At 55.5% G+C, this 27,197-nt stretch overlaps 1 protein-coding gene across 1 annotated transcript in view; it reads right to left on the minus strand.

Moving 5' to 3' along the window:
• OTOF (otoferlin) overlaps positions 1–27,197 on the minus strand; it is a 101,190-nt gene that overhangs the window by 14,406 nt on the left and 59,587 nt on the right. Inside the window, exons 9-30 of the mRNA XM_021924676.2 lie at positions 23,868–23,999; positions 18,618–18,680; positions 18,148–18,232; positions 13,295–13,454; positions 12,289–12,475; positions 11,579–11,765; positions 9,986–10,209; positions 9,403–9,511; positions 8,598–8,778; positions 8,389–8,509; positions 6,780–6,880; positions 6,547–6,637; positions 6,302–6,418; positions 6,020–6,172; positions 5,499–5,688; positions 5,286–5,410; positions 4,003–4,137; positions 3,147–3,308; positions 2,452–2,571; positions 1,874–2,035; positions 1,600–1,762; positions 987–1,117 (exon numbers count right to left, since the gene is read on the minus strand). Coding sequence (XP_021780368.2) covers positions 987–1,117; positions 1,600–1,762; positions 1,874–2,035; positions 2,452–2,571; positions 3,147–3,308; positions 4,003–4,137; positions 5,286–5,410; positions 5,499–5,688; positions 6,020–6,172; positions 6,302–6,418; positions 6,547–6,637; positions 6,780–6,880; positions 8,389–8,509; positions 8,598–8,778; positions 9,403–9,511; positions 9,986–10,209; positions 11,579–11,765; positions 12,289–12,475; positions 13,295–13,454; positions 18,148–18,232; positions 18,618–18,680; positions 23,868–23,999 — 3,099 coding nt within the window. The remainder of the gene's footprint in view (positions 1–986; positions 1,118–1,599; positions 1,763–1,873; positions 2,036–2,451; positions 2,572–3,146; positions 3,309–4,002; positions 4,138–5,285; positions 5,411–5,498; positions 5,689–6,019; positions 6,173–6,301; positions 6,419–6,546; positions 6,638–6,779; positions 6,881–8,388; positions 8,510–8,597; positions 8,779–9,402; positions 9,512–9,985; positions 10,210–11,578; positions 11,766–12,288; positions 12,476–13,294; positions 13,455–18,147; positions 18,233–18,617; positions 18,681–23,867; positions 24,000–27,197) is intronic.

A 27,197-nucleotide genomic window follows, 5' to 3' on the forward strand; every position in this document is an offset into this window, starting at 1 on the left:
ACCACACACACATGCACACATGCACATATGCACACCACACACACGAGTGCACACATATATGTACATACACCACAGGCACACATACACATGCACATTTACATACCACACACATGCATGCACACATGCACATATGCACACCACACACACATGCGCACATATATGCAAATATACCACACTCACGCATGCCACATGCACATTTACACCTATGCATCCACATATCCACATACACCATATGCACATATGCACACATGCACATATGCATACCACGTGCATGCATGCACACATATATGCACATACACCACATGCACGCATGCACACACACATTTACATACCACATGCATGCACATATGTACACACACTACATGCATGCACAGACATGTGCACGCGCACACCACACACATGCACACATACATGCACATATGCACACCACACACATACATGCACATGTGCACACCACATGCATGCGCACATTCGCATATGCACATACACCACACACATGCATGTACATATGCACATATACACACCACACACTCACGCATGTGCATATGCACATACACCACACACATGCACACAAGGCACATATGCACACCACATGCACACATGCACATATGCACACCACACACACATGCACGCACATATGCACATGCATCACATGCACACATGCACACACGCACACATGCATACCACACACACGCATGCACGTGCATATGCACATACATGCACACATGCACATATGGACACCACAAACATGCACGCACTCATGCACATTTACACACTACACACACACATGCACGCAGGCACGTGCATTCCAGGATAGTGTTAGGTGGAGCTGGTTGGACACACAATCAAGGTCAGCCCCCAACAGTCACATGCCAAAGGAGGTTCTTAGTGTCCTTCTCTCTCAGGGCAGATAGTCTGGTTCACAGGACGTGTCACATGAAGTTGCACGTTCCCAGCCAGCGGGGGACTGACCCCACCCGCCTTACCGCATCCAGCTTCACCATGGTCTCCAGTTTCTTGATGGGTACCTCTGGCTCCATGTTCACCACGACCTCCCCTGTGGAGTGAGAGGAGGGGCCCCCATTGCACAGCACACGGCAACGCCGGAGAAGCCTGACTGGACAGATGGACAGATGGACAGACAGGCAGAGGAAGGAGCAAGAGGAACAGTGAGATTGGCGGGGCAGGAAGGTGCAGAGAACTAAAGCTGATTCTGGAACTTTCTGAGGGAAAGGGGGACAGGGCAGTCAAGCGAGGAAAGATGGGCATGGGGAGGGAGGAAGAGAGCCCAAGAGAAGGGGGAGCTGTGGAGGCCGGCGGGAGGTAGGCGGCAGAGAGGCCTGGGTCTTCTCCATCAGCCAGCACAAGGGACTTTGTGCCCTCAGGCCCTCCCAGGCTGTCTCCAGCTCTGCCCTCTCTGGCCCTACTGCTGGGGTCGCCCTGGGCAGCCTTCCTTGGCCACCAGGGTGGACCTTCTTCTGTGCCACCCCTCAGACCCAAGGAGCAAACTCTGGCCACAGCTTGGACTGGACTGAGACCTGGAGCCCTTCCCTGGGTGGCATGGAGCCAGGCTTGGTGGCAGGGTGGGTGTGGCCATACCCGTGGTGTTCCAGCTGGGGGCCGAGTGGTCTGGGGGCCGGTAGATGAAGCGTCGTAGGGAGCTGACGGCATGGGAGCCCACCAGTGTGTAGCGACCGAAGGCCCGGCAGTCCACCACGCGGATGTTCAAGGGCGGGTGCAGCAGCTCGTTCTCTGGGAGGTCCTGGGGTGTTGGTGACAGGAGCCTGAGCCTCCGAGAAGGGGCAGAGGAAGCCGGCTGGCTGAGTGGAGCCACACTGGCCACAGGACGTCCTCTGCCGGGGCCTGCACTCACCACTTCAAACCACTTGACGAGGGTGTTGAAGTTGGGGTTCTTCTTATAATTGTGGATCAGGGATGACTGCACCCCCTTCCCTGCACACTCGATGTCCACCCGTGGCCGGTCCACCTGGGCCAGGTTCACCCGCTTTAGGTCCCGTAGGCCCCAGAACAGCACCTGGGAGAGGTTGAGGGGCGTGCAGAGAAGAGAGCCCCTTAGTCAAGGGAGCCGCTGTAGGGGCGCTGGACCATCCGAGAGGGAACTGGGCAGTAGCATGGGCAGAAGTTCACCCCAGATTTCAAAGGGCTGGAGCAGGGCCAGGAGAGCAGAGGAGGGGCATCCTCCAGAGGTGCGAGTGGGGCTGCCCAGAGAAGGGGTGCAGAGTCAGGGGTGCAGACAGGAGGGCTGGGCACGGTCCTGGGACATGGGAGTGCGACTTGGTGCAGACGGGGGCAGGCCCTGGGCTGGGGCAGGAGCCTGAGTCTGCTGCTGGCTCCTGGTGATGGTGATGGGAGGGGGATGAGAAACCACTTCCCCTCCTGGGCCCTCAGTTTCCTCATCTGAAAGAGAAAGGCCACACAGGGCCCTCGAACCTCCACTCGGTACTTGCTGAGCACGGGCCGGATGCCCACAGGCACAGGCATGATGGGACCTCGGTCCACGTCCACCGGACCGTTGATCGGGGGCAGGTCAGCCTTCCCTGCTGGCCCAATCTGGGGAATGGGGGTCATAGGTCACACACTGGGGAGCCCAGGGACAGGGTCTCTCTCCCCATGCATTGTTTGCCATGAGATCTGGGGAGACAGGGAAAACCCCCTAAGAACCACTCCCCCAGCTTCGGTCAGGATGGGAAGGAGAGAGGCCCCCAGGCCCCAGGCCCCAGCTCCAGGCCCCAACCCCCAGGCCCTAACCCCCAAGTCCCAGGCTCCAGCCCTCAGCCCCAGCCCCCAGTCCCAGGCCCCAGCCCCAGGCCCCAGCCTCCAGGTCCCAGACTCCAGGCCCCAGCCTCCAACCCCCAGGCCCCACCCCCAGGTCCTACCCCCATGGCCCACCCCTAAACCCCAGCTCCAGGCCCCAACCCCCAGGCCCCAGGTCCGAGCCCTCAGCCCCAGCCCTCAGCCCCAGGCCCCAGCCCCAAGCCCCAGCCCCAAGCCCCAGCCTCCAGGTCCCAGACTCCAACCCTCAGGCCCCACCCCCAAGCCCCAACCCCAGGCCCCAGCCCCCAGCCCTAGGCCCCTCCTCCCAGCCTCCAGCTGCCAGGCCTCAGCCTCTCTTCCCTGTGTCCCACCTGCAGCAGCTCAAAGGCCGCCAGCAGGTCTCCAGCTGTGGCATTGCCACGGTAGATCTGGTAGTACTCGAGCTGGGGCGGGAAGCGGGGTGGGCAGTACGCCTCATCTGCCATCTTCACCAGGGGCTTGGCGAAAGTCCGGCCCATGAAGTCAGCTTTGCCCTGACACAGCAAACAACCCAGATGCCTCTTGGTGCTTGCTGTCCACACCTGTGATCTCGTTTAGTCCTTACCACAGCCACATGAGTTGTTGTAAGGGACAGGTGTGATCACCGCATTTTACAGATGGGGAAACCAAGTCTCAGGGCCCACCAAACACTTGTTCAAGGCCAAGCAGTCAGTGAATAGCAGATGTCCGGCTCAGGACTAGACATGAGGTCCTCCTACGTCTAGTCCAGGGCTATCTGGGCACCTCCGCAGCTGAGGTGGTGCGTGAGAAGGTGGCTCACTAACTCTCGGGAGTCACCCAATCCCTGACTTCCTACTCCAGAATCTCCACGGAGGACGGCAAGGCTGTTACTGGTTGTGGTAAGTGTGGGCGGGGTTCGGGAAGCCCCGGGGTGAGGAGGCTAGTGACAGCAGGACTTGCCAGCACATCTCCAGGGCTCGGACTATTGGTGACAGGAGGTGAGGATGTCCTGGCCTGGGAAGGGGTCAGGCTGCCGCAAGCTGGCAGGAGGCACCTGGAGGGACTGGGTGTCAGCCCCCACTCCCAGCTTCCCAGTCAGCACCTGGCCAAGGAACTCTGCGGGTGGGTGGCGGAGGTGGCCGGCACAGCCTCCGTGCAGGTGGAGTGCAGGGAACAAGGGCCAGGTGTGGTGCTGCTGAGGTCCCTGGCACCAGAGCCCACCCATACCATGGAATCCTGGTCGTAGATTTCAATGACAATGATGGGCGGATCGTCCCTCAGCTCATGAGCTTCGCCATAGAGCTCCAGATTGTCGAACACCAGCATCTGGTCCCAGGTGGGACACAGGGTCTCATTCAACACCTGCAGCATGGGGTGGGGAGACAGGTGACAAGTGACAGAGGGTGGGCAGATGCAAGAACAGGAGCTGCCCCTACTCACTCAACTTCCACAGAACCTGGGGGCAGGAGTGACAGATTTCTTGATTCTTCCAGAAATCTTAAAATCAAGGCCAGTGTAAGGTTTGCCCCAAACCCCCTGCCAACGTCCTCCTTGTTGTCCCTGTCTTGTGAATATAACCACAACTAAAGCCCGTAGCCTTTCCAGTGTGACCCGGGTCTACAGTTATCTGCAGGGCTTCCCCTGAGAAACTAGGGCACTGGCTGACCTGTGACTCCAGGCCCCACAGGCTCACAGGCCCCACAGGCTCCAGGCCCCATGCCCCACAGGCTCACAGCTCCAGGCCCCACAGGCTCCAGGCCCCACAGGCTCCAGGCCCCAGGCCCCACAGGATCACAGGCCCCATAGGCTCTAGGCCCCACAGGGCTCCAGGCCCCAGGCCCCACAGGCTCTAGGCCCCACAGGGCTCCAAGCCCCAGGCCCCAGGCCCCACAGGCTCACAGCTCCAGGCGCCACAGGCTCATAGGCCCCACAGGCTCACAGCTCCAGGCGCCACAGGCTCATAGGCCCCACAGGCTCCAGGCCCCATAGGCTCCAGGCCCCACAGGCTCTAGGCCCCACAGGCTCCAGGCCCCAGGCCCCACAGGCTCTAGGCCCCACAGGTTCCAGACCTCAGGCCCCACAGGGCTCCAGGCCCGAGGCCCCACAGGCTCATAGGCCCCACAGGCTCCAGGCCCCACAGGCTCACAGCTCCAGGCCCCACAGGCTCCAGGCCCCAGGCCCCAGGCCCCAGAGGCTCACAGGCCCCACAGGCTCCAGGCCCCAGGCCCCACAGGCTCATAGGCCCCACAGGCTCCAGGCCCCACAGGCTCCAGGCCCCACAGGCTTCAGGCCCCAGGCCCCACAGGCTCACAGCTCCAGGCCCCACAGGCTCACAGGCCCCACAGGCTCCAGGCCCCAGGCCCCAGGCCCCACAGGCCCCACAGGCTCACAGGCCCCACAGGCTCACAGGCTCCACAGGTCCCAGGCCCCACAGGCTCACAGGCCCCACAGGCTCACAGGCTTCCCGGTACTCTCAAAGCCAGAGCCACTCCCTCCCCCCAGGCCCTCACCTCTGTGCACTGACTCTGATTGATGAAGAAGACGCGGGCGAAGGGGTCTGAGAGTCCGCTGCTGTCGGCGGCAAAGAGGCTGCGGGCCTGGTACATGTGGGCTCGGAGCTGGAACGTCTGCTTCTCTGTGGGGAAGGGCAGCCTGAGGTTCTGGGATGGGCAGCCCCTCCGGCCCCTCCCAGGTGAGGCTTCGAGTGAGGGGTCCTCACTCACTGGTGTAGACCAGGCTGACGGGCGGGAAGGCGTGCAGGCCCAGGCCCTGGGCCGCCTTGACCTCCTGGAAGCCACAGGGCAGGCCGCACAGGAAGTCCTTGCGCTGTTTGCTGAGGCCCAGCCACAGGTACAGCTCCACCTTGGCCTGCACTGTCCAGCCTGCCGAGCCGAAGCCTCGCTTCCCTGGCAACTGGGGGTGGGCATGGGGTCACCAGGAGCCTGACGGCTGCCAGGGCCCATGGGGTGGGGAAGGGGCAGGGGCTGGTGGAGGCCCTGGTCAGAGCTGCCCTGCCCCTTCACAGCATCCTGCTGGGCTGGGGTCCAGTGGAGACAGGGAGATGGGCAGGGGGCCGTCCTACCCCTTCCGCACCCCTTCCCCCACCTCCTTCCCATTCTCAGCTCTTCTCTGAGCACCTACTGCTTGAAGGCCTCACTCTGTCACTCAGGCCCTCCAGCCCCAGGTGGAGCTGCTGCTCCTCTGAAAGGATCCAGGCCCCCATCCATCCTGCCCCCTCCAGCACCTTGAGGAAGAGCGTCTTGACCTTGGCGCAGTCCTTGCCGGTCTCCTCCTCCACGATGGAGAAGAGCAGGTCCTTGGAGGGCACACGGGCATAGGCGATACGCTTGTTGTTGCTCATCATCCAGATGAAGATGTCCGGAATGCTGTGCTGGGGCTGGCGGGGTGGGGAGTGGCCAGGGGCAACGGGTAAGAGGGTCCAGCCTCCTGACTGAGTCCCCTGAGCCTGAAGGACCTCAGAGAGCCAACCCTGGATAAGGCAAAGCCCCCTCGCCTTGGGCCGCACCTCGTCTGCCAGGAAGCGCAGCTTCTGCAGGAAGTTCTGGCACAGCCTCAGCTTGTCCCGCACCGTGTGCCGCTTCACCTGGGCCCGCAGGGTCCTGGCCTGCTGCCCCATGCTTTCCTGTGTGGGAGGGGGTGTCAGCGAAGCCCAGCTACTGGGGGACAGCTCGGGCCATGACAGAGGCAGCTGTGACACCTTCTCACAGCCAGGCCCTCCCTCCAGTCCCTGCGGTCCAGCCGCGTCCTCACCAGCTCCCTCATGCAGAACTTGAGGCGCTCCCGGTCAAGCCTGGTGCGGGATGAGTGGCCCTGATCCTTGTCAGCGAGGGAGAGGAAGCGGCTGGGGATAGGGGGAGCTGGGATTTAGCGAGCCTGACAAGCAGGGGCTCTGTAGATTCTTCCTCATCTACCCAGCCCTGGCGGGGTCCCCTTTGTCCAGTTCTGCTTTGTCCTGCCCCAACCTGCCGCCCCCCGCTTCTCACCAACAGCCACAGCTCAGCTCCTCCAGGACGCCCCGCAGGCGACGCTCAGGGTAGAACTTCTCCGTTTTGATCATCTCCTGTACGTCGTTCAGGCCTTCTTCCTGTGAACCAGGAGTGCCAGTGATGCTGGGCCACAGCCCCGCCTCCCCAGCCTCCCCAGCCTTCCTAAATGTCTCCTCCCCATTGATCAGGGGAGTGAGGGACCGCATGATCTGGGAGCTCTTGCTAGGGCCGTCCTGAGTATCGGTCATTATGAGGAAGTCATCAATTTCCCAGGTTCTGTTCTCAGAACCTGGAGATGTTGGTGTTCGTGGGTTCTTCAGTTCCTGAAGGAAGAAGCCACCTCTGGACTGTGAGTCTGTGGTTCTGGTGGGCTCATAGGGCCTGGGCAGAACTCAGGCCTAGGCAGGGGGCTCATGGCTGGCCAGAGACAGAGGGAAACCCGGGATCCTGACGTCCCTCCAAAATGCTGGGGCCTGTGGCAGGGCATGGGAACAGATGCCTGGGGGAAGAGGGAGTGGCTCTGGCTCTGAGAGCACTGGGAGGGCTGGGAGACCCAGGTCCCACAGAAGACACAGGTCAGCTAGCACCCTACTCCTTAGCGGGAAGCCTTGCAGACAACTGCAGGCCCAGGTCACACTGCAAAGGCTGTGGGCTTTAATTGTGGTTATAGTCACAAGACAGGGGTGACAAGGAGGACACTGGCAGGGGGCTGGGAGCAAACCTCATATTAGCCTTGACTTTTTTGGAGGTTTTAATTCATTTTTATAAAATATGAGCTGGCTGAGCTTCAGGGAACTTCAACAGGGAACAGCAACATCTCAGGGAAGGGTGGGATTATCTGCTGGTCCCTGCTCCCCCAGGTTGGGGAGAAGGTCTCAGGCCAACAGCTGCGCTCCTCGCCCAGTCAGTGCCCATGGGTCAGGCAGGGAGAGGGGTGGGCGGAGGAGGAGGGGGCAGCTCCTGAGCTTCAGACACTGCTCGCTTCTCCCTTCTCCCCATTTCCCTTCCCTAGCCTTGCTTTTTTATTTTATTTTATTTTATTTTATTTTATTTATTTTTTTGAGATGAAGTTTTGCTCGGTCACCCAGGCTGGAGTGCAGTGGCACGATCTTGGCTCACTGCAACCTCCGCCTCATGGGTTCAAGCAATTCTCCTGCTTCAGCCTCCCGAATAGCTGGGATTATAGGCGCTCGCCACCAAGCCCTGCTAATTTTTGCATTTTTAGTAGAGATGGGGTTTTACTATGTTGGCCAGGCTGGTCTCGAATGCCTGACCTCAGGTGATCCACCCACCTTGGCCTCCCAAAGTGTTGGGATTACAGGCGTGAGCCACCACAACTGTCTCCCTAGCCTTGCTTTTAAGATTTCTGGAAAAATCAGGGAACCCAACACTCCTGCCCCGGGGTTTGCTGGAGGCTGCAGTGACTAGAGGTGGCTCCGGCTCTTGTCTGTGCCCTGGGACCTGGGGCTGAGGATGGGAACAGAGGTCCTGCTGGGGCCATTCTTGCAGCCTGGGCAGACCAGCTTTGTGTGTTGCAGGCAATGCCCTCTGACAGCACCCTCTCCCCCAGGACCCCACCCCTGCTGGCCCCTGGCCTGGCCCTGACCAGCTTGTCAGCGATGTGGTCCATGATGCTGGCATTGTAGAGGCGGCGGCGCTGGTCCGGCCACCAGCTCTTGATGTAGATGCAGGGCTTTCGCTCCAGGTAGGGCAGATGGAAGTAGTTCCTGGGGTGGGCAGAGGTGGGAGGTGAGGTCTTGGGGACCCAGGGAGGTGGGAGGGCCAGGCCACAGGGGGATGGGAGGTTGGACCCACCTGTCAGTGACCAGGGGCCGCATTGGTGGGGTGGAGGAGACTGAGGCCAGGTCCCCGCCATCGCTGGCCTCATCGTCACTCGAGTTCTGAATCAGGTCTACTTCTTCCTCATCCCCAGGCTCCTTCCGGGGCTGAGGCCGCTGGGGCCGGGACAGGCCATCAATTTCGTTCCCATAGTTGCCTGGAGGCAGAACGGGCCCAGAAGGCCTAGAGTGTGTTCCCCCCCAGGCCCCTCCCACAGTCCAATCCGGTGCTGCCTTGGATTTGGGAAAAGGAAGAGGGAGAGTCAGGGAATGGGGCTCAGATGTGACACAGCATTAGCCCGAGAGAGGTGCCCGTGTTCCCACTCTGCTGACAGTCAGGGAGTCCTGATGATACCTGAGTGCAAGGAGGCCCAGCCCTGGCCCAGGCCGCGGCCTGAGTTCCCACTCTCTCCTCTGCAGCCCAGGGAAGGGCCTCTCCTCGCCCTCTGCCCCAGGTCCCAAACACAGCCTCACCCTGTAGGTGGAGCTGAGGGTCGGCCCCTTTATGGAGCATGGTCTACCACATGCACACATAAAGGTGTTTCTTGGGTGCTTGAGGCCTCTCAGGGGAAAGGGGTCAACATCCCCTACAGGAATGAGGACAGGGCTGAGGTGCAGAGCCTCACACTTACCACCTGCAGCCTAGGCCTGAAGTGCCCCGTGGGCCCAGCACTCACCTACACCTGAAGCCCCCTGTGGGCCCAGCACTCACCTACACCTGAAGCCCCCTGTGGGCCCAGCACTCACCTACACCTGAAGCCCCCTGTGGGCCCAGCACTCACCTATGGTGACCTCAAAGGTGATGGGCTTGTCTCCATTTCTCCGGTCAATCATTGAGGCCTCCAGGAAGGCTCCAAAGAGAAAGAATTCTTCCATTTTCCCTGCACAGCTCTGTGGGAGGCAGTTCAAACCATTCTTGAGCTTGAGTAGGGGTGGAAGGTCGGGGGCCAGGCCTCCTTCCATCTCACAGACAGGCCCTGGGGGTGGATGGTGGGGGCATCCCACCCAGCTTTGGGGCCAGGCAGCCCACACCCCGATGGCCCTCCAGCCTGGATATCCATGGAAGCAGGGCTGGCTCCAGACACCACAGGGACAGCCATGGCTGGGAAGAGGGGTGGAGGGGAGGCACCGTCGTGAGACCTGGTGGCCGTCGTGAGATAGAGCACAGGCAGGCAGTGAATGAGGGCAGAGTCCTATTGGGGGGCTGAGTGGGAGCCTCTGCTTCCTGGCGAGGAGCCTCATCCTTTGGTCTGACTCCTCCGGTAGACAGGACAGCAGCAGGCCAAAGTCTGGGACCCAGGTGTTTTGGGGGGAAGGAGGCTGAACTGGAGGCCCTGGGGGACAGCACAGTGCCTGGGGTCTCACCTCCGAGATGGGCGTGGCCTGCTCCACCTGCACCTCTGTGGAGCTGGTGAGCTCAGGGTTGGAGGTGTCCAGGATCTCCACAGCCAGGCCCAGCAGGAGCCGGGCCCGGAAGGACACACCCTCCCCCAGGCCCTCGTTCAGGTCCTGGTGCTCGTCCAGCAGCGTGTAGTTACGTGTGGAGCCGTACATGTTGACCCAGGCTGGACCCAGTGTGGGCAGGAAGCCTGTGGCAATGGGGAGAAAAACGAGGGAGCTGTATCACATCCAGGGTTCCCTGGGGAAGAGGGGCCTCTTTTGGGGGTCCCTGGCCTCCAGCTCCTGCGTGCTGAGCTGAGAACTTCATGTGTGTTATTCAGATGTGGGGCGGCCTTCTTATACTGTGCTGGGGTGGAGTATTCTCTTGGGTCTATTTCTTCCCTGCGGGGGCCTGAGCTGGAAGTGGCGGGGAAGCAGAGTGTAGCTTTCTGCTTCCTGCAACTTGGAGTAGGAATTGCCAACAGTCTATTTGTAGGACAGAGCTAGTCCTTCCAAGTCCCCAGCATGACCTTCGGTTCTGTGCCATTTTTGCAGCTCTGTCCCACCATGGTCACCCTGCTGGTGCAGACCCCTCCCTTCCTGTCCATCTGTGCCTGTGAAATGCTGCTTCCTCACGAAGCCTTCACAATTCCTAGGCACAAATCCCTTCTCTTATGGCTAAGATCTGTCAGGACTCTGACAGGGGTCGCAAGATCCGGCTTTTTTGGTTCATTTGCTTTTTATTCTGCCTTTTTTAAAAAACACACTTATAGTATTTTAAAAATTTAGATATACTTCACATGACATAAAATTTGCCATTTTAAAGTGTACATTTCAGTGGTTTTTAGTATATTCACTATGTTAAAAACCACCATCTAATTCCAGAACAGTTCCACCCCCTCAAAAGAAACTCTGCACCTATTTAGCAGTTGGTCCCAATCCCCTCCCATTAGCACCTGGAAACCAGCAATCTACTTTCTGTCTCTGGATTTGCCGGATGTTTCACATACATGGATCAGACAACATGTGGCCTTTTGTGTCTTCTGCCTTATGTTTTGACCATCTGGTAGCACATCTATCTCCTTAATACACAGTGAGCACTTTGATCCAGGAATAGATTCTTATCTCACTCTGTGTCCTTGGAACCCACCACAGGGCAGGGATCCTAGGAGGTGGTCAGTCCCTGCGAGTCTGCAGATAGGCACTACTATTAAGTACTACATATATACACACTGTAATTATATACAAATGCAGTATATACACTGCAATGATATGCATATTCATACTATAATTATTATATCATATAATCATTATTATTTTCACTTTAAAAATGGGAAAACAGGTCACACAACTACTAACTGTCAAATCCAACAGCTGGGCTTAAGCCAGCTCTGAGCCGACCTGAGCCACAAATCCACACCCTCCCCTTGAGGCAGGGGCTGCTGGCAAGGCCCTGGAAGCACATGTGAGGCTGAGGTCTGGAGTTGATGGTGGTGGTGTGAAGAGAAGGGGTCTCACTTACTCCTTCCCTTCAGGCCACTCCCTGCCCCCCAGCACACCCAGTCTCCTGCTGCTGACCTTTGTCTCCATCATTAGAAATCTTGCGCAGGTCAATGAAGTGGGTGCCGATGGCCATGTCGTTGACCTTGTCCGAGTCTCGGATCTGCACCTTCATGCGTTTGCAGAGTGGGGGAAAGAGGTCTGTAAAGACCACCTGCTCATTCCACAGGGGCTCATAGCTGCTCTTCTGCACAGAAGTCTTGCCCTGGTGGAAGGGGGAGCGTGGGTGAGAGCGTGGCATGTGTGTGTGAGTGGATGCATGTGTGCGTGTGTGAGTGGGTGTGTGTCTGTGTGAGTGGGTGCATGTGTGCGTGTGTGAGTGGGTGCATGTGTGCGTGCGTGTGTGAGTGGCTGTGTGTGTCTGTGTGAGTGGGTGCATGTGTGTGTGTATTACTGGGCGCATGTGTGCATGGGTGAGTGGGTGCACGTGTGCGTGTGTGAGTGGGTGTGCGTGCGTGTGTGAGTGGGTGCATGTGTGCGTGCATACCTGTGTGTGGACTTGTCTTCACTCTTCCCACACCCCCAACCTCTCCTCCCTCTCATGCCCCCTGCGTAGCTCTCAGTCTAAGGACTCCAGGAGGCAGGGAGGATCCTCTAAGCCCATCCCTGGGCGACATGATTTCCAGCCTTTTCTTACCTGCCCAGCTGCCCCAGGCCCCATGCCCATCAGCCTGCACTTGTGATACCTGTCACCCAGCCCCCGCCTCCTGTACCTCATACCCCAGTACCTTCTGGCCAGCAAAGAAGACTTGCACGTAGGGGTCCACGAGGTCCTTGTTTTCACCGATGAAAGCCTTCTTTACATTGGCCATGAGGCTTGTGTTCATACGGGGCAGCCCCTCTGCTCGGTAAATTTTCACATAGAACCGGGCCCACTGGCGTTCGGGGGGCACCCCCTCGGGGAGCAGCAAGTTCCTGCCAGCACATACAGCCAGGGCCATTGTGGCCAGGTCCAGGTCCCCAGCCCCCGTCCTGGCATCTACACACCCCTGGGTCCTGGCAGTCTCTAAGGGACGGCTGGGGGAGCTAGGCTGGGATGAGACACTTGCGTTCATGGAACTTGCCCCTTGTGGAATTCTGGGCAAATCTCCCGTCTCACTGAGCTGCCATTTCATCACTGTTGAGGTGGCTGTAGTAATACCCACCTCCCAAGTATATGGTCGGCTCAAGGACGCTAACACATGAGTGCTTTGTAGATTGTGCATTGGGATATGGTCTTAGTATTATCATCAGTGTTTTATAGTACTGTGCCGTATCTTTTGTTTCGTAAACAAAAACTTCATAGTAGCCACTCTCTCTCCTCCAGCTCACAAAAACAGGATTCATTGATCCCAGCACTTTCATCCACTGACTCCAGACAAGGTCACAGAATATTTCTCAACAGCTGCTATCAGCTGCCTGGAATTGGCACACCAGAAGAAACCGTGGCTCTCCCAGCGCTATCCTGCTGCTGTATGCAGGACCCAGCAGCTGCTGGCTCTGGTCTGCCAGCATTGACTCTTCCCACCCCATTTCTCACTGGCAGAAAGGATGTCAAAGGACTGTTATTCTCAGTCATCCTCCATCACCCGCTGCCCCTGCCCTGCCTTGGAAGAGTGGGGCTGTTTGGGAGAGTGGGCGAGAGCAGGGTGAGGGAGATGGGTGGCAGGTACTCTGAGCAAACCCTCATCGGGAACTCCCTGGGGGAAGGAAGGGCTGGCTCAGACTCCAGGGGCTGGGGTAGCTGGGCCTTACCCCTCAATGTCATCTTCGTCGGTCTCATTGGCCTTGTGGGGCGTCTTGATGTTGTCCCCTTTGCCCACCACGGCGACGTCACACTTCACGTAGCCCTTCAGCCCCGAGGAGATGTCGTCGGGGTCCGACAGGATGGCCCACTTGTGATGGAACTGGTGCTCTGCAGTGGTGATGGGGGGAGCACTGCACCAGACCCCCCAACCCAGGGTATCTCCTAGTGCTCAGGGGAGGCCGAGGGGTGGCAGAGCCAAATGTTCTCTTGGCCCCTAGAGTCCTGAGACCTGGGACCACGGCTCTGCCTGTCCCTAGTCCAGGGGGTGATAGAGTCTGAGGTCCTCTGGAGCTGGGGCAGTGGGTGGATGGCCCAGCCATGGACATACGTCCCATGAGTGGTGTGACTTGGAAGTGCGACAGCCTCCTCCTAATTGGGTTCTTTCTGCCTATGGCCTCTTCTATGGCCCCACCCCAGTCAGCTAGCCTTCACATAGCTGTGAAGGACACAGCTGCCCACAGGGCCTTCCCAGGTGGAGAGGCTCACGCTCCTGCTCCCCATCTTCAGCTCCTTCTGGGGCTTCCCAGTGCCTTGGGGTAAAGACAAAAGGCACGGCCTGTGGGCTCCTGATTTAGTGCTCCCTGACTCACTCTGCTGAGCCCACCCAGCCTTGTGTTCCTCCTTGCTGAACATGTATTGCGGATTTGCCCTTTTATACCTCCATGCCTTTACATCTGCTGCTCTTTGAGCTTGGAACGCCCTCATTCCTGCTCTCTCCACCTCCATCTCTCTGTCTCCCTGTTCAATTTGTAAACTTCTACTCATGTTGCTCAAGTTTCTCCTCCGTGCAGCCCTCCCTGACTTCCTCAGAAGAGTTGATCCTGGGCTCTTTGGTGTTTCTTCTCTGTGCTCTCTGTGCACATTTCCCATCTCACTGTGCACTGTGCTCATCTGGGCATTGTTTGTCTCTGATTTTAGACTGAGAGTCTCCTAAAGACAGGGACTGGCAGTCTCATCCCAGTGTCCTATGGCCTACGACTGTGTGGAGGGAAGGACAGATGTCAGGGAAGGAGGCACTTTAGGAAGGATTTGCTCCTTCAGGTTTACTTTAAGCCCAGTGGGCAAGCACAGGGAAGCGCATCACTGTGCCTTAGGAATCTGCTTCCCAGGATGTTCTGTGGGCACCGAACTCTCTGGGACTCAGCACCTCCCTCCTTCACTCCCTTCTTCACTCCCTCCTCTTCCGTCTTCTACTGTAGCCCAGGCCTGCGTCCTGCAAGCCTGTGGCCCTGGTGGGCTCCCGGAGATGTTAGGGGCTGTGTGCAGAGGTTGGCCTTTCTGAGAATAGCCAGGCCACCAGTGTCTCAGAAAAGATAATGCCACAGTAGAGTCTGAAGAGAGGGACAAGCAAGGCAAGAAGGCAGGAAGGCACATGGATGAGGAGTCACTGGAGAGCCTCAGCCAGGCCGGCAGGCCTCCGGGAGGGGCCATGTCCCAGGTATCCCAGGAACTTCAGGTCTTGCCAGAGCAGATGTGTGTCGGATGAGGAGATAGACAGATGGCTCAATAAATGGGTGCAGAAATGGGCAGAGGGATGGGTGGTGAGCTGCCTGACTGGCTGACAGATAGATGGACAGATGGTGGATGGATTATTGGATAGAAGGAGCCATTAATATCCGGACAGGTGGGTGGGTAGATATATGGATGGGTGTGTAGATGGATGGATATATGGGTGGGTGCATCTGTGGATGGGTGAGTAGGTGGATGGATCTGTGGATGGCTGGGTGGGTAGATATATGAATGGGTAGGTGGGTGGATGGATGGATATATGGGTGAGTGGGTGGATCTGTGGATGGGTGGGTGGGTGGATGGATTCGTGGATGGGTGGGTGGGTAGACCAATGGATATATGAGTGGGTGGGTGGATGGATGGATACATGGATGGGTGGGTGGATCTGTGGACAGGTGGGTGGATGGATTTGTAGATGGGTGGGTGAGTGGATGGATGGATATGGGGTAGATGTATAGAGGTGTGCATGGTTAGATGAATTGGGGACATTTAGAAAGGAAAGAGAATAAGATTCAGGAGGAATGTAAAATTTGCCTTCAAATTTAAAGGCTATTTTTCTTTTTGTCCTGAAAGAGAGACCTGTGAAAGTGGGTGAAGGTTACAGGGCAACAGATTTTGAGATGACCCAAAGAAAGTGAAGATATCTAAAATAAGAGGTAGTGAGTGCCCCATTTCTGGGAGGACTAAGTAAGGTTAGATGACCAATCAGAGATGGTGCTGTGGGGGTCCCTACATCAGGTTAACACTTGACTGATGACTTCTGAGGCCCTTCTAGTCTTAATACTATGTGATCTCAGGCTAGAGATACAAGGACCACATGAGACCCTGAGCTATATGCTTACCAGCCTGAAACATCATTTCACCTCCCTTCAGCCTGGGGCTGACACCTGCCAGTCAAGGCTAGCCCAGTTGGGGAGTTGCTGCATCCCAGACCTCCTCTTTGATCTATGAGGATGAGTGTATAACCCCGACTTCCTCTATGATCTATGAGGATGAGTGTATGGCCCCAACTTCCTCTATGATCTATGAGGATAAGTGTACGGCTATGGCCCCAACTTCCTCTTTGATCTATGAGGATGAGTGTATGGCCCAGACTTCCTCTGTGATCTATAAGGATGAGTGTATGGCCCATCCTCACTCCCAACAGAGAGTAGCAAAGAGTAAACAGTTTCCTGCTGTTGCATCTGGTGGTACAAATGACAAATGTGGTCCTGCTAGGGTGAGAAGAGTGTCTCTCGGGAAACCCCTTCCAGTTCCAAGAGATATTGACACCACCCAAAGCTTCCCAGCAGCACCCAGGAGTGTCTCTGGGAGCATGCTGTCCAACAGTGCCCTGGCTGGAACCAAGGACTCATCAAGAAGCCCCAGCCAAACTGAAGACATCAGAGTAAAGACACTGGGTCTCAACTCTAGGACCCGTGTGACTTCAGGCTCTTCTGTCCCTGAGAGGGCACCAGGCTTAGGGCTGGATTCAGCAGGAGCAGCGAATCTCAAGCTGGGTTACCTGAGTGGAGACATGGGCTTTGGTCTCACCCAGACCTGGGCCCACATCCTGTTTCTGCTCCTTATTCACAGTGTGGCCCTGGACCAGCTCTTTAAGCCTGATGAGCCTCAGTTTCCTTATGGTGAAATGGGAATGATGCCTACATGGGGTTGTGAGGGTGAGTCCTGCTGGGACAGTGAGCTTAGCCCAATGTCTGGTACTTACTGATGCCCTGGTGGTTTCCTCACCAGGAGTTTACTACCCAGAAGCCCAGAGGTCCATATTAGATTAACCTCTGCCTTTTTCTCCACCCCTCAGGCCCGTCAATGGTACCAGGACCACTGCTCAGCCCTGGGAGGAGCTCATCCTCAGGGATGCCAGTCATTCCACGCAAGTGGTCCACAGCCATGCATGCTTCCAGGGAAGCAACATGGCAGGAGGCCGACTCTTCCCTGCTCCCCACAGCACTGACGGTCAGCAGGGCTGCCCTCTGCTGAGGGCCATGGCATGTGTGGGGTGGTGGCAAAGGTACTGGTCTGGGAGCTGGAGACAGGGGTGCTACTCCTAGATGGTGGGCAAACCCCTTCAACACCCTGGGCTTCAGTTTATCCTCACAGAGAGGCTGGACTAGATGTTTTTCAGGTCTTGGGCAGCTTGAGTGTTCTATGATCTTGTGATTTTTATATGTATAATCTTGGTATTGGACTTAGATTCCCTGGTCTGAGTCACAGTTGTAATGTGTGCCAGCGGACATCTCTTAGGCTGACCACAAGTGATCACCAATTTGTTCAACTTACTAGTTTAGTGGTATCTCCAAGCCCCTTCATTTCTCTTAGCCTCATTTATCTCATTTACAAAATGGGAAGAAACGCTGCTGCCTACATTACTGTTTTGTGAGGGTCAAATGTGACAATTGGGTGAAATTATGTTGTCATTGTCAAAGGGACTAATGGGGTCATTACAGCACTCTGAGCAGTGCATTCACTTCAGGGACACGGGATGGCCCCTAACCTGCCGACGGGGTGAGCTGTCATCTGGCAGGCTGAGGCACTTCCTCTGCCTGGCCCACCTCACAAGCCCTCTGGGCCACCCATTGGGGTTCCCTTGCCAACCCCATTGGTGTTGGCCTACAGGACACCATGGAGCCCACATGGCTGCCCAAGAGCCTGGGGCTCTTGTAAGAAGTGTTTTCAGAGACCAGAGTCCCTCAGAGGCCACCACACTACATCTGGATTGAGAGCATCACCGCGTTCAGATTGGATAGTGAGTTCAGCGAGGCTCTGGGGACACGCAGTCTGACTTCACCCCTGACCAGCTGTGCAGCTGGGGCAAGCCCTGGCTCTGAGCCTCAACTGTAATAGGGGATGGCAGGGTCCTGTGAGGGGTGGAAGGGAGTTCCTTTCTGCTCAGCGGGTGCCAGCCCAGGAGGCACAGCCCCTCTGCAGGCTGTGACGGGTTTCCCTCACTGCATTCTCTACCACTACCCGTCAGCCTGCCTATGGCCAGTGATGCGCTAGCCTGCCATGCGCTCCTGAGCGTGCGATGGAGCTCTTTCCAGGCTCTGGGCGGAGTTACCGACCTAATTATGAATGAGAACCCACCAGACTGGGTGCACAGTTGCTCACTGCATTTGTGTACAGACTGTGCGCGCCACTTCTCCGCAGGCCAGATGGCTGTGTGTACTAACAGTCGTCAGACTGTGGTCCTTGCCAGGCTTTTCCCAGGAACTGCCACAGCGGGAAGGGCCCTGTGCACTATGCTCCCTGAGCCGTGTACACCTCGACTGACTGGCCATGCGCAGGTACTCACCTGGCTGCGAGTACACGGTTCCCACGTCCATTTTGAAGGAGCCCACCAGGGTACCACTGCGTAGCAGGTTCTTGGAGTGAATCACCTTTCAGGCAGAACCACAGCCCACCCGTCAGGCCGGGCGAGGGTGAGGCCTTCCACGGGGCAGTGGTGGGACCTGAGCTTTATGATGAAGCGGGAGAGCGTTTGGCAGACTGGGGTGGCTTGCTGAGGCTCAGCATCAGCTCCTCCTGCCCACGCCAGTTTCTCGCTGGCCACCGTGTATGGGCAAATACACTATTCAGAGGCACTGGATGAAAGCGGGTGGGTGGGGGCCAGAATCCAGCCTGTGCCCCACTTGCTCAGCCATGTGTCTAGGCACGGCACTGCCTCTTTATGACAGGTCTAGACAGAGGGAGCTCCTCTCAAGTGTGCACAAAGGTGCAGTTTGAGGGAGTGGTCCTGCCTGCCAGGGGCTGCTCCCCACTCACCGAAATCTTGATGATCTTGTCGAACATGACATCAGGAGAGACATGGAAGTCGAAGACGAAGTACTGGAGAGGGGAAGGATCCGGGCCTGCTGTCACTGTGGGCAGCAGCAACAGCCTAGGCAGTGCTGGGCCCCTCCCTCCTCACAGTGCCTGTCTGCACCCCAGCCATTTGCCCTGAGCCCCAAAGTTCAGAGGAGCAGCAGAGGCAACTCGTCTGATCCTGATTGACCCTGGTGGTGGGTGGTAGGAAGCAGAGCCCCATCCCCTAGGTGGAGCTGGTGCTGGCTAGTGTGGAGTGGGGAAGGAACTGGGAACAGTAGGTGGAAGAGCCTATGCCCTTGTACTGTGCTCAGAAGAGGCACAGGGCCAGGGAGCGAGGAGACCTGGGTTCTAGTCCCCGCTCTGCACCTTCCTAGCTGTGTGGCCTTGAGCAACACATTCTCTGAACCTCAGTTTCTTGAGCTGTGAAATGGGAATAATGACACCCACCTCAGAGTCTTATTATGAGGCTCTGATGAGACAATGTAACATAATTTACCAAATCTAAAGTGGCTACTGGCTGTAAGATATACTACGGTTTAACAGGCCACATGGACATTGCCATGAAGCCACAAGGCTGCCTAGGAGACACATCCCAAATTCAGGGAGGTGAGGCTGTAAAATAACGCAAGCCTCAGAGCAGATGAACCATGGTGTGCCAAAGCACTTAGTTGGCAGTCCCTGTGAAATGCCATGGGCATGCACTGTCCTTTGGTGTTGTGGGCTACCATGCGCATTTGCAGTCCCCATCTCTTCCCCTGGCCTGGGTGTGCAGGCGTTGAGGATGAGGGTGTGGGGCAGTAAGTAGAGGGGCTGCTGCTTTGGTGAACTGTGGTGGGGGAGAAAGGAGAAGAAAGGAGAAATGTTTCCAATGTGCTTAGGGTAAATGTTCGAAGAGAACGTGCTCCTGGCTGCGGGGGGCTGGCCCTTGAGCGCCCAGGGTAAAGCTTCAGAGCCAGCCCCACCTGGCTGTTACTGCTGGGCCAATCACTTTCTTGCCTGAGCCTCAGTTTACCTATTATACTATGAATGTGGAGATATGATCCAGGGCTGTCGTGCTGAACTGCTCCAGGGGTGCCATTCACATGCGGTCTTCAAGGTGTGGTTGTGAAGTTGCAATGAGACAACCTGGTGAAATCTTTAACCCAGGTGTGCACCCACGGTAAGCACACGGTAAACAGGCTGTGCGTGACACTAACAGGCCCGGGGTGTGCTGGCCGGGGTTCTGAAGCTCTGGGGAGGCGGGTGGGGATATGGATTTGGAAATCAGCACAAGATGGTAACTGACACCTTAGGGATGGAGGAGGTACCTGGGGAGAGCATGGGAGGGGAAGTAGGCCCAGGTCAGGGCTCCAAGAGGCCATGGCCTTTCAGCCAAGAAGTCAGGCCAGGGAGATGGAACTGGAGAGACAGGGGAAGCAGGAGAGTGGGGTGAGGGGCCCCCAAGAGGAGCAGCAGGCAGTGGGATGAAAGAAACTGGGTGATCAAGGGAGAGGAGGAAGACATGGACATTATACTCAGAAACAGCAAGGTCCCTGGTGACCTTGAGGAGAGCAGTGTCAATGACATCTAGAGGCAGAAACCCTGCAGAGACTGAGGAGTGACTGCGGGGAGGAAGTGAGAACAAGCCAAGTGGTCTGACTGTGGAGGGGAGGAGGGAAAAAGGAGGTCACTGGAGAGGTGTGTGGGAATGAGGAAAGGCCCAGAGAGAGGTGACAGACTCCTAGTTCTTGTCCTTGAGCACACATGGGTCTTCATGGTTGTAATTAGCATATGCTGGAGTAGAACACCTTACAGGCAAAGGAGAAGGGGCTGGAATAAAAAGACAGAGTTGGGCTGTGCAATGCCAGGTTCTTTGAGCTGTAGAAAGAGAAGGATCCAAGGCAAAGGGGAGAGGTGGATTTTTGGCAGGAGGGAAGATGGCGGCACTCCCAAGATGCCCAGGGCGGGGCCTGATGCACACACAGGACACACAGAAAAGGAGACTTAGTCTGGTTTGTGAATGGCCAGCTTGTTCTGGAAGGGCAAAGGTTGTGAGCTTCCCTGCACACAGGTAGGCTCAGGGCCAGGCAGGGTGATCAGGCCAGGTGCCCACAGCTGTGCCAGCCCCAGGGGAGCGAGCTAGCTGAGCTAGGGCCAGAATCCCGAACTCTCTGAGCTGTCTGCAATCAAATTCCTGGTATTTCCTGAGCATATTTTCCTTTGGTAATAGCTTAGATACCTGCTAAGTCATGTTGATTGCTCCCACCTCCCTCTGTTGTTTTAATGGAGCCAAAGGAAGGTTCCTGCCAGCTCAGATAATTAGTCAGAAATAATACATTCCCACGACGAGGAGGATGCCCTTCATTGAAAAGGAATGTGGCATAGAACGATAAGAAAAGGGAAAGAAAGCTTTGGGGCTGGAAAGGCTGATTTGGGGCTGGAAGGAATCATAGCAAGATAGTTTAGAATGGTGGTCTCAACTGGGGGCGATTTCGGGGGACATTTGGCATGTCTGGAAACAGTCTTGGTTGCTGTAACTAAGGGGAGTTGTTATTGGCATCTACCGGGTGGAGGCCAGGGATGCTGCTCGCATCCTACACAGCACAGGACAATCCCACCACAATTATCCAGTCCAAGATATCCACAGTGCTGAGTTTGAGAAACCCTGGTTTAGAGGAAACAGAAACAAAATCAGAGCTATTTAGGTTTGTGAAAAAGAACAAAAATGTGATCAGAGACACATTTAAAATTGTCTGAAGATGAGCAGAATGAATAGTCTTAGAGGATATAAATAGGGAATTTAGAAAGATTCTAGGCTGAAACGAGGAAGGGACCTGTGCAGGGTGGAAACTGTGCCTCCTTCATCTCAGCAGCCTCCATCTTGCCCCACGTGCCACCGTCTGGCGTGCGGCAGATGCTCCGTGGATGTCTGTGTCTTCCTTTGGGTGAGTGTCACTGAACCCCTCCGAGTACATGCCTGGCTCTGAACAAATACAGCGAGGCAGGAGATGGGGAGCCTCCAGTCCACCAGGAGGACAGAGACACAGAGGACCAACCTCAATTCTGGGACATTAACACTGCAGAGAAAGGGGAGTGCTGACCTCTGACCTAGACACAGGAGGCAAGGCTGCTCAGTAGTAAGAACATTTGAGCTGGGCTCTGCCAGGTGAGTGGGAGTTTTCTGGAGGAGCCACAGAGTGGGAAGAGCAGCTCTGTGCCCTTGGGGAAGAGGAAGTAATTTGAATGAAACCCAAGGTGCGTGGGTCTGGTGGAGGGAGATCCCTTAAGTCAACAAAAGTGGCTTCACTGCTATCGAATAACCACAGGGGCCACGGGGACCTGTCTCCATGCCTGTCATGGGGACACAGATGCTTTTCTAGGCAGAGGCTTGTCCAGTCAGGATGTGTCCTAACGTAAGGCCAGAGATGTCAATCCTGAATGTCCTTGGGGCCGGAGGGGTCCTGAGCAGGTTGTCCAGCTCTGGGGGCCTGTGGGAAAGCAGCTGGGAGAGCAGAGTTGATTTGTGGTCACAAAGGAGGGTTCGGCCAGGCCTGGGCTGAAGGGCAGAGGTGGGCCTGGGTTTTCTTCCTGCGGGTGCACAGTCCAAGGACTCTCACAGCGGCCTGAGAAATGCCCTCCCCCAAGCTACAGGGGACACCTCAGTCCCCACCCACCTCAGGGTATGGAACTCAGCTGCCTTGCTTGGGCCAGCCTGGCACCCCTCACTGCCTAGAGCCACCAGGAGAAACAGACTGGGGAACCCTCCAGGAAAGGGATGGCAGAGCCCAGGCTACTGGCTTCTGGGTTAGTCTGATGTGTGCTCAGGCATCTGGGAAAGGCCTGGGCATCCTGGTGAGAAAACATTTTAAATGGCCCATTTTCAAGACATGATAAGTCTAAGTACTGGCATCCAACCTGCGAATGTAACAAACCACATGGCTTATGCACCTAGGCCACAATAAGCGAACAGAATGTAGAGGAGAGGTCAGCCCATGAAAGGGAAAAAGGTTTTGTTATTGGGAAATTGAAACTTAAATGGGGAAGGGGAGTCGGGTATAACCTTATAAGGGGGAAAATGAAGCTTAGGCGATGTCAGGGAAGATTGTAACCCCATAGTACTCGACCAATGGGGAACTGGGGGAGGGACATGCATGCTAGGAGATAAATTACATGTTGTGACTGCCCCGGGTGTGCCTGCCTACCAGACACTCCGTCTTTCAAGACCGTTATTAGAAGTCTCACTTTCGCTGTTCTTCATGCCTCTAAGTCCATTCTTTGGGTTTGGATGAGTGAGTGTATTTCTCATATCCCTCCCCAGAGCTGATTATGATGGGGTCCTGTTTGGAGCCTGGGAACCAAGGTGCCACATTTGTGATGGTGGCCAAAGCCCTGGGCTGGAAGCTGGGTGGGCAGCCTGGCCCCTGCTCCATCAGCAACACTCTCTGAGATTGTGGGCAAGGCCCTTCCATATGGATCCTCAGTATCCTCCTCTGTAAGATGGGGAGATTGGAGTAGAGGGTCTCTGACCTCCCTCACCCTTGATGTGGCCTCAAATGGCTGGAAAGAATAGGAGTGGGTACCAAATGTTTTCTCTCTGACACCCCAAAGTCAAGGCCAGTGCTCTGGAGGGAAACCCACAGAAGTTCAGGCAACCATGAAGGAGCCGAGCCAAGAGGGCAGAACCCCACCAGCATGCCAATGGCAATGCTGGCACTGTGAGGTTGGACAAGGTCTGCCTTCAGAAGTCTCACTGTCCCTTTGTGTAAAAGGAAATTGATAGTGACAACTTCGGATGGTCCAGTTCAGAAGCAATTAGGAGCATGCCTGGCTGGTAGAAAGTGCTTACTAATGGTGCCAATGTCGCCATGGGTTGAAATGAGGCAGCCCTGTCCTTGGGCTCTGGCCTGGAAAACAGTGGGGACCAGGCCTCCTGGGGAGTGGGGTGGGGGCAGTTCTTTCACAGGCACTGCTGGGGTCTGCACAGGGGCACCCAGGTGGTGCACACTTCAAAGACCAGTGTCAGTCTGTGCTCTAGACTGGGGGGTTCAGAGGATTCAGAGGATGTGGCTCTGTTTGTCAGTGTCCTGGGGGTTGTAACAGGGTGGGTCACCCCTGCTGGTAGCTGTGTGTGCTCCTTGACTCCCAGCCACTCCTGTTTCTCCTGGGGAGGACTGGGACCCACCCTCCTGCCACATTTACAGAGGCTCCTTTCCCCACAGGGCCACTGACCTCGTTGTAATAGGGGCAGTTAGTGGACTCCTTCATGGACGTGTACTTCTTGTCGTCGCCCACCTCCACGCACACCACGGGGTCCATGTTCAAGCCCACCAGCTGCCGGGCCTCGATCACCGTGATGCTGACCTATAGGCAGGAGAAGGGGAAGCCAGAAGGAAAGCTGCCTGAGCCTAGGAGCCCAGTTCCGCAAAGGTCCAGGGGCTGGGGCAGCAGAGTCAGAGTGAGGGCCCGGGAGCCAGCGCTGGCCTCCAGACTCCACTCTGACCACTGCCTCTCATCTGCTGGGTGATCCTGGGCTCCTTCTCCTTCCAAGCCTCAGTGTCTTCATTTGTAGAGGAGTATGAGTTGGCTAACCTCTAAGTCAGTGTTCACTAGACTTAACTTGCTGGGCCGGAGGGAGGGAGAGGCATTAAAAACCCCGATGCTCAGGCCACCTCCAGACCAATCCAATCCAATCCTGGGGCATGCAGCTCAGGCATCTGTATTTTTATTTATTTTTAGTTTTAGTTTTTTGACAGAGTCTCACTCCGTTGCCCAGGCTGGAGTGGAGTGGCATGATCTTGGCTCACCACAACCTCTGCCTCCTGGGTTCAAGTGATTCTTCTGCCTCAGCCTCCTGAGTAGCTGGGATTACAGGCGTGCACCACCACACTGGGCTAATTTTTGTATTTTTTATACAGATGGGGTTTTGCCATGTTGGCCAGGCTGTTCTCAAACTCCTGGCCTCAAGTGATCTGTCTGCCTCGGCCTCCCAAAGTGCTGGATTATAGGCATGAGCCATCGTGCCCGGCCTGGCATCTGTATTTTTAAAGCTCCTAGGTGATACCAAGTGCCCTGCATTCTTCCCTAGCGTTGATGTCTCTGCTTCAGAAAGAGCTGCCAAACCCGTGTCACAGGTTTCATGCACTCAGGAATAAAGCTTTTAAAGTCTTCATTAACTTGCATTTAATTTCCTGCTCCAGGAATTCTCATGTAAGCCTGCAAGCCTCTGATATGTCTTTGCGTTTCTGGAATTTGGCCCGCCCTTTCCACATTCCTGCCCCTTCTCCTTTTGCTGAATTTCTTTGTTTGAATGCAGTGTGGCTTTGGTGCCTGCCTGAGCCGCCTTTTTCAGCCTACTGATTATATGTTGTATATGCACTCTGCTGTGTCCTTTACATGGCATCCAGCTCTCTGCAATCTTACTTATATCCTGGGAAGCCCTTTTTCAGTTGTTCATTCATGCAACAAATGTTTCCTGGAAACCTGCTGGAGCCAGGCACAGGTGGGATTGCAACAAATTCTTCCTTGTGGAGCTTACCACAATGATTAATGGCTTTTTTTTTTTTTTTTCCCACAGTGAGTCTCTCTCTGTCACTCAGGCTGGAGTGCAGTGGCGTGATCTTGGCTCACTGCAGCTTCCACCTCCCTGGTTCAAGCGATTCTTTTGGCCCAGCCTCCCGAGCAGCTGGGATTACAAGCACGTGCCACCCTGCCTGGCTAATTTTTGTATTTTTTTTTAGTAGAGATGGGGTTTTACCATGTTGGCCAGGCTGGTCTTGAACTCCTGACCTCAGGTGATCTGCCTGCCTTGGCCTCACAAAGTGCTGGGATTACAGGCACGAGCCACTGCACCCAGTCGATTATTGGCTTTTTAAGATAAAAAGATATAAGGAGAGAGAGAGACAGAGAGAGAGCCAGAGTACCGGTAATTTTTGACTTCACTACTACTTTTCCCGAACGCTCATTTTAAGCCACCAGGTCTCATTTGGATTTGGAGGTCTCAGTTCCTGTCAGGGTGGCCATGGTAGGATAGATAGAGGCATGTACTGGGGGTTGCTGAACTTGGCATTGAACCCCAGACCTGAGATGTTGCCAGGTGTGAGAGCAAATGACCACATAGCCTTGTGTTATTCAGCTACTAGCAGAGATACCAACTACCCGTAAGGTTGTGTGCAGGTTAAATGAGATCATGTGTGTCAAAATGCATCCTCAACGGCAGAAAGCTCTATAAAATGTGAGTGACTCCAGTAGAATCTCCCTTCAGCTAAGCGGGTGATCTCTCAAGTAGGTGAGGCTGTGCATGATACTTAGAATGGTTGATTCACTTGCCTCTCTCAAACGTGTGTTTTAACAGAAAAGTCTTTCCCCAGCTAGAATAAGTGTGGACCTCAGTACATTCTTCTTCTTTTTATTTTTTTGGAGATAGTCTCACTCCATTGCCCAGGCTGGAGTGCAGTGGCACGATCTAGGGTCACTGAACCTCCACCTCCGGGGTTCAAGCTATTCTCCAGGCTCAGCCTCCCGCGTAACTGGGATTATAGGTGCCTGCCACCGCACGGCATATTTTTGTAGTTTTAGTAGAGATGGGGTTTCACCGTGTTGGCCAGGATGGTCTCAATCTATCCTCGTGATCCACCTGCCTCGGCCTCCCAAAGTGCTGGGATTACAGGCGTGAGCCACCGCGCCCAGCACATTTTTCTAATGAGACTCTGAAGGCTGCTCTTCATGCCTGTCATCTTGGAGATTTCATGTTTTAGTTGTGCTTTGATGCAACTTCTAAACACAACTTTACTCGAGAGAATTATCTTCCCTTTTCATGAAAAAGAATAACCACTAAAATGACCATCCAGTATCCATCAAAGTCTGAAACATATCCTGAGGGCAACGAAAAATCTACACATCGGAAGTAATCAGGTTAAGGAAATAGAAATTCCGATATTAATGAGAACATTGCCAGGAAATAGGATATTTACAAATGAAGTGACACTTGAACTAGGAAGCAAACATTTCTGTTTCGAACGTGAAGTGCCAAAGGGACAGAAGTAAAAGCTTAGAATCTGGAGCTTCACAGAAGTTCAATATTCACCACTCCTTCAGGGAGATAAAAAGGAAATAGGACTAGTTAACTTAGCTCTGAGAAGTTTACTGTGAAGAGAGCAAACAGACACTAGAAGCCCTCCTTTGCACACTAGTTTATAGAGTTTTAACTTCCACGATCACTTTTTTGCCAAAGATTTTTAAAAACCCCATGAATTTTTCCGCGACTCATACCCCCACCAACAATAAAAAAGGCTTTCTATAACTCAAGACTGGGAAGCGGACAGACGTAGTTTTGGCATCTGCCGAAGATAAGCCAGTGGCAAGTCTCCTTCCCACTGCCAAGAGAATGGTTAAGTTTTATGTTTTCCATCTCGAGGCATGGCCATAGGACAGGCTACTTGTCCCTCTCCCCCATTTCAGGACTCATACATATCTCCCTTCCTCCATGGAGCAGAATCAGTGAAGGTGACAACCTGGACAAAAGCTCCGTCAGTAGAGGCGGAGGGTGGAGGGGGAGGTGGG

Source organism: Papio anubis, chromosome 14 (genome assembly GCF_008728515.1).
Source record: "Papio anubis isolate 15944 chromosome 14, Panubis1.0, whole genome shotgun sequence".
NCBI lineage: Eukaryota > Metazoa > Chordata > Mammalia > Primates > Cercopithecidae > Papio > Papio anubis.